The 5999-nt window shown below is 61.1% G+C and overlaps 2 protein-coding genes and 1 long non-coding RNA gene across 3 annotated transcripts in view; 1 reads left to right on the forward strand and 2 right to left on the reverse strand.

Moving 5' to 3' along the window:
- The window catches only part of F10 (coagulation factor X), an 18838-nt gene extending 16543 nt beyond the window's left edge, over positions 1-2295 (reverse strand). The window contains exons 1-2 of the mRNA XM_024752679.1: positions 2203-2295; positions 245-405 (exon numbers count right to left, since the gene is read on the reverse strand). Of these exons, the coding sequence (XP_024608447.1) occupies positions 245-405; positions 2203-2272 (231 nt within the window). The 5' untranslated portion in view covers positions 2273-2295. The remainder of the gene's footprint in view (positions 1-244; positions 406-2202) is intronic.
- Positions 54-2649, forward strand: LOC112404628 (uncharacterized). The gene is made up of 2 exons (XR_003004146.1): positions 54-213; positions 2166-2649. It is a non-coding gene; the product is annotated as an uncharacterized LOC112404628 (long non-coding RNA).
- A 2725-nt stretch (positions 2650-5374) lies between these two features.
- F7 (coagulation factor VII) overlaps positions 5375-5999 on the reverse strand; it is a 6290-nt gene continuing 5665 nt past the window's right edge. The window contains exon 8 of the mRNA XM_024752648.1: positions 5375-5996. Coding sequence (XP_024608416.1) covers positions 5414-5996 — 583 coding nt within the window. The 3' untranslated portion in view covers positions 5375-5413. The remainder of the gene's footprint in view (positions 5997-5999) is intronic.

Raw genomic sequence — 5999 nt, forward strand, 5'->3', positions numbered from 1 at the left:
CCTCGACGCCGCGTTCGTCCTGCGCCTGCGCACCGACCCACCCTGCGGTCTCAGGACCAGAACCCGTTGGCGAGTATGACGGCGGCTGAGCGTCTGGGCGAAGCGCCGGGGCCTGGGGTCCTTGTGCACTGCCGAGGCCGACAGCGCGTTCTTAGATAAACATTTTGCGTTTTAAGGTGGACCTGACAGCGCTTCAGAAGCCCCCGCAGCCCTGTAAGTGCGTCCTGGCCGCGCCGCCCCTTACCGTCTTCTCCGTGTCCTCGAAGACCTCGCGGGCCTCCTCATACGAGCAGGCCTCCTCTCGGCACTCCCTTTCCAGGTTTCCCTTCTTCACCTCCTCCAAAAACGAGTTGGCCCTGCGGACTCTCTGCAGGACGCTGTGGGCCCGGTCCCGGGGCAGGAACACTGTGGTGGGGAACGCAGCTGTCACGTGCTCGCCCACAGGCGGTCCCGTCCCCGGGCCACCCCCGCCCCCGCGAGTGACGGGTCAGACGCCTGCCCCGTCCTGCACGCGCACACCCGGCCCCGCGCTGAGACCCGAGCCCTCCTTCTGGAGCTCGCCCTTCGGTCCCTCTTGCCTCCCCTGGCCTTCCACTCCGTTCTGTGGCTCAGCTGTTCCCCTCCGCGCCCCCTCCCCACCCTTCAAGGTCTCAGCTCTGCGTTAGGTGGGGAGGTGACACGGTTTTGCACGATCTACAATTAGAAGTATGATTTGTTTCAAGTCCCAGGACACACGTACACAAGAGTAAAACAAAGTTTCAAGAAACAGTGCTTACTATTATTTTCTACAAAATAGTACTTGTGACAAAATTTTCTACTTCTGTCCTGTTTCATTAAAAAAAAAAAAAAAAAAGCCCACTAAATTGACCTGCCAGTTAAAGTGTGCTGGCTCAGAGATCTCCCCCATCAGGGATCTCTGCCCTCTCCCCTCAGTAGTCCCTGCCGAGCTGCCTGGGTCTCCCCGGTCTCACCCACTCCTCTTCCCCTTTTCACTGTGCTGTGGGAGGCCCTCAGGTCCTTTTCTTGGCGCTCTGCCCTGCTCTCTGCCTCTTTTCTGCTGGGGAATTGAGAGTCTCACCATAAGGAAGATGACTCTCCAAGTTGGTATTTCTAGTCCCAACTTCCATCGTGAGCTCTGTGTTTTCAGCTCTCTCACAGCGATGGATGTCTGCCCTCACATCAGAACTCCAGACTCCCCATGTCTGAAACTAAAAAACAGGACTGCAGAATCGAACTGTCTTGAGTGGCAAATGCATCTTGGTCGCCTACTACTGAATATTGGCAAGTGGGAATTAGATACCTACTTCTTAGAGTTGTTTTAAAGAGTGTATAGAACTCCGAGTGTTCACTCGATCCTACCTCAAGTTACTTTCCCTTCCAAATTCCCCATTTCTTTTAGTGGCACCTGTTTTCCCAGCAAGGCCAGGCCCACGTTTGTTCTGTGTGGGCCCATCCTCCATTATTCCAAACATCTGCTCCTCCAGGGAGCGCTTGCTTTGAAATACAAGTCACACACCCATTCCTCCCCTCCCTCCTTCCCCTACCTGGTCCCCCCCCACCACCACCGTTTGGTTTGTTTCTCTTTCTCACTTTTCACCCTTTCCTTCTCCCACGTGCCTGGGCCCCTGAACTTCCACGTCACCCAGAGTGCAAACATGCAGACAGGCCCCCAGGGCTGCCTCCACTCTGCTCTGTCCTTTCTGGCTTCGTCTCTTGGACAGGTCTGGAGTCCCAGAAAGCCTAGAGCCCCCTGGCGGAGCCAGCCTGAGGGTGGTGGCACTGGCTGTCATCCTCTTCCCTGCCATGGAAGCTCCTCTCTGCCTGTGACCCCCCAGCCTCTGTGCTCGCAGTTTGCTCCGGCAGAGGAAGAGGGCTTCTCTCTGTCTCTGCCACTGCCCCCCTCCCCCTCCCTCCGTCTCCCTCCCTCTTTGTCTCTGTCTCTCTCCCTCCTTCTCTGCCCGTGTTTCTGTCCGTCTCTGTGATCTGTGATCTGCTGTCTTACTCTCCACCCACGGGGAGGCACACCTGGCCCTAAGATACGCTTGGCTGAAACCACCAAGCCAGGCTCTCGTGCCAGCCTCCCACAGGGGATGGGCACCCGCTCTCCACACTGTGGAAGTTCAGGGGCATCGCCCTGACCCCTCCCCCTCTCTCCTCCTCCCCAGGGCCACCCCTGCAGTCTGCAGGGTGAGGGGCACTTACCACTTGCCCCCGGCAGCAGGAGGCCAGCCAGGGAGGCGCCGAGAAGGAAGAAGCACAGCCAGCCCGCCATGGTGTGGCCGAGGACAGCGCTCCGTCCCCGCCGTGACAGGCCTCTGGAGCAAGGTTCACTCACCCTGGCCGGAGGGTGGCTGGGTGTCCTTCTGTTTATCACAGCCTCCTGATTGGAGCCTGGGCCTGCCCGGTGGCAGGGGAGGCGGGGGGAGGTTAGGGGCAGGCGACCGCACTGAGGGCATGGTCACCCTGGCCTGTGTAGCGTGGGGAGGTCCTGGCCCGACCTCGTCCTTGTCAGGAACCGTGTCCGGGGGGCCTGCTGTGGGCACAGGAGCTCTTTGTTCTGAGAGAGAAAAAAACGTCATTGTATAGTTTTCAGACGTTTATGTCTAGCTCTGTTTTTGTTCTCACAACCACGATAAAAGCCAAGTATCATTTGCCCATCTTTTCTCTAGGACAGGTTTAGAGAGAGGTGGAGCGTTAGTCCATGGCTGTGTGTGGTGGACGCGGGGTTAGGACCCGGGGCTTTCTGCCCACGCTGGGTGGGAGGTGTGTGTACCACACGGGCCCCTGGGCCGATCTGCCAGCCAGGAACCCCCCCTCCCTGGAGTGGCAGGTGTGGGACATGGCCCGAGCTTCTCAGCTGATCGGGGCTCTGCGGCAGAGTCCAGGCGCTGGAGGAAGAGACCTGGGAACTGCTGGGGGGGGGTGGGTGCTTGTGCTGGGAGGTGAGGGGCTTGCGCTGTGTTCCACGCGCCGAGCACACCTGATGCTTCCCACGTATGACACCCTGGTCGCTTGGCTTGTTCGCTGCTCTGTCCAGCACGGAGAGGGGTGTCTGGCATACAGTAGGTGCTCGGTAAACACCAGTGGACTGAACGAATCGGTGATGTCCCAGAACGCTCCTGCTGGGCGCCCAGGCCAGGCTGGTCTTTCGCAGGGTGGTCAGTGTGATGTGCAGAGCCTGGTCCCTGGGCCTGGCTCGCCTGGTCTCTGTGCTGCCCTGTCTCTGCACTGCTGGGCGTGTGGGGCGAGACTGGATTCCCCGCGCCTGGTGAGGGGAGATGGTCCGTGCGGGTGATGCACTGCGGCGTGGCCTGGCACTGCGCCCACCGCAGCAGTGAGGCCGGGGAAAGCAGGGCAGAGCCAGCAGCCCACCCACGACCTGCTGAACCCCTGTGGGTCTGAGTGGGCTCCTGGCTTGGCCCCTTGAACCCCACATCCCCTTTTCTTCCCAGGAAGAGGAGTCCGGCCAGTCTTCATTTCCAGGAAGAAACAAGAGGCCCCCTGGGCTCAGGGCCTCCGGAGACCTCGGGCATTTTGGTTGCAGAATTCCTCGAGTGTCTGCAGCCTGAGCTGTGAGCTGGGGGCACCTGGACTTTGCGTATCGGCTTTCCTGGCCTTGGCCAGGTGGCCTGTCCTCCCAGTGCCTCATTTTACCTGCACCAGTTTCATCCTCGTGACAAGCATGGCCGCGGGCCTCATCATGTAGACGAAACGAGGGGCGGAGAGGGTTGGTGGTGCCTCTGAGGGGGCCAGAGCCAGAGCCACCCCAGGAGGTCTGGCCCAAGGTCGGAGCGCTCGACGTGTGCCCGGCGGGAAGCCCAGAAACCGACACCTGATGGGGTAGCAAAGTGTTTCTGCAAAGGCTCAGATGGTGAGCACGTGACCGGGCTCGCGGAGCCCTGGTCACTCGACAGGCTGGGCTCTCCGCCAGAGCACGTCTGGCGCTTCAAGCACGGTGCCCCGGGCCGGGACGGGCAAGTCCTGAGGAGGTGGGCGCCCGCGGGGTGGCCTTGCCCGCCTGTCTGGGTTCAGGTGGGGTCAGGCGCTCCCCTCCCTGGTCCCTGGTTCCTCATTCTTCCCGACATGAGGCCTGTGTGCCCATCACCTGAGGGACTCGATAAGAAGGTAGGTCAAGGGGCCTCACCCCTATCCCACTGAGCTGGGCAGGACCTGGGAACCTGCATTTTGGAACATCCCTGCTGGTCCCCAGGCAGGGGTCATCTGCTGGGGCCTCAGCTGGAGGAGACACCCAGTCCCAGGGTTGGGGACTATAGCCTCCAAATCCATGAGAGCTGTTGTGTTTGGAGACAGCCTCATGCAAGGTTCACTTCAGTGAAGTTGGTGATTGTGAAGGAGACCTGCTCAAAGATAAACACGAGGGTCTCCGTGAAATGCCTCTGGACAATCCGGGGAGGGCAGGCAGCCACTGGGGGCTTGGAGGAGGCTCAGTTGCTTGCTGTCAGTGGGGGAGCAGTTGTGCAGAGCATGAGGCCGTGTGGTACCGTAAAGTTCGCACACCCAGAAAAGATCTGGGGACTTCCCTGGTGGTGCAGTGGTTAAGAATCCGCCTGCCAATGCAGGGGACATGGGTTCGAGCCCTGGTCCGGGAACATCCCACATGCCACGGAGCAACTAAGCCCGTGCGCCACAACTACTGAGCCTGCGCTCTAGAGCCTGTGAGCCACAACTACTGAGCCGGTGCACCACAACTACTGAGCCTGCGCTCTAGAGCCCGTGAGCCACAACAACAGCCCACGTGCCACAACTACTGAAGCTCGTGCGCCTAGAGCCCGTGCTCTGCAACAAGAGGAGCCACCGCGGTGAGAAGCCCACGCACCGCAACGAAGAGTAGCCCCCGCTCGCCTCAACTAGAGAAAGCCTGCGCGCAGCAACGAAGACCCAACGCAGCCAAAAATAAATAAATAAATTTATAAAAAGAAAAGAAAAGATCCGGAAGGATATTCAGCACGGTGAGTGGCGGATGCTAACAGTTTATCTGCAATGAAGATGAAACGCTTGAGTGAGAGACGGAGGTGTGGGGAAGCGGCACCGTCACCACGGGTGGACACGTCACCTGGGGTGGACACTTGCGTCCCTGCTGCTGGCCTGGCGCACCCAGCCCCCGCGTGCTCTGCCCAGTGTGCCACCTTCTGTCATTCCCCACCCTCCCGCCCCGTCTGCCTCTTTGACACTCAGTCTCTCTTTCTGTCCAGCTGCTCAGAATCTCCCTCAGGTTTCTCTCTGTCTCTCCATCCCTCAGTGTCTCTCTGTCTGTCAGTCTCCCCGTCTCCCTCTCTGTCTCTCTGTCTCTGTTTCCGCTTCCCCCTCCCCCGCCCCAAGAACCACAGGAGAATTTCCGGCTTTGGCGCGGGAAGACCGGGCACACACGGAGGCTTTATTTGCGGGGCAGGTGCTAGGGCAGCAACGGGGCCCGGACAAGGCCCCCCGAGGGTGGTGGGGAGCCCATGAGATGGCGGAGCCAGGCCGTGTACTGGGAGACCCGGGTGTAGACGCCGAAGTGGCCGGCGGCTGCGCAGCCCTCACCCCAGCTGACGACACCCGTCAGGTACCAGGTGCCCTGGAAGTGGGTGGCGTGCGGGCCCCCGCTGTCCCCCTTGCAGGCGTCCTTGCTGCCGTCCGTGTAGCCGGCGCAGAACATGTTGTCAGTGACGACGGGGCCGCCGGGCCTCCGGCGCGACAGCTGCCGGCAGTCCTGGGTCAGGAGCCGGGGCACGTGCACGGTCATGAGCCGGAGAGCCGTGGCGCCGCGCTCCAGGAGCTGGCCCCAGCCGCTGACGGCCGAGAAGCGCACGAAGGCCAGCGTCCGCTCCGCGAAGGCCCGCTCGGGCAGGCAGAGGGGCGCCACGTGGTCGCCGAGGGCCACGGGCCGCGCCAGGCGCAGCAGGGCCAGGTCGTGGTCCGTCTTGCCCCGGACGTACTTGTCGGGAATGATGACCTGAGCCACCTGCCTCTCCTGCTCCTCACCTTCCTCCTGGCTG

Source organism: Neophocaena asiaeorientalis, unplaced genomic scaffold, assembly GCF_003031525.2.
Source record: "Neophocaena asiaeorientalis asiaeorientalis breed wild unplaced genomic scaffold, Neophocaena_asiaeorientalis_V1.1 scaffold825, whole genome shotgun sequence".
NCBI lineage: Eukaryota > Metazoa > Chordata > Mammalia > Artiodactyla > Phocoenidae > Neophocaena > Neophocaena asiaeorientalis.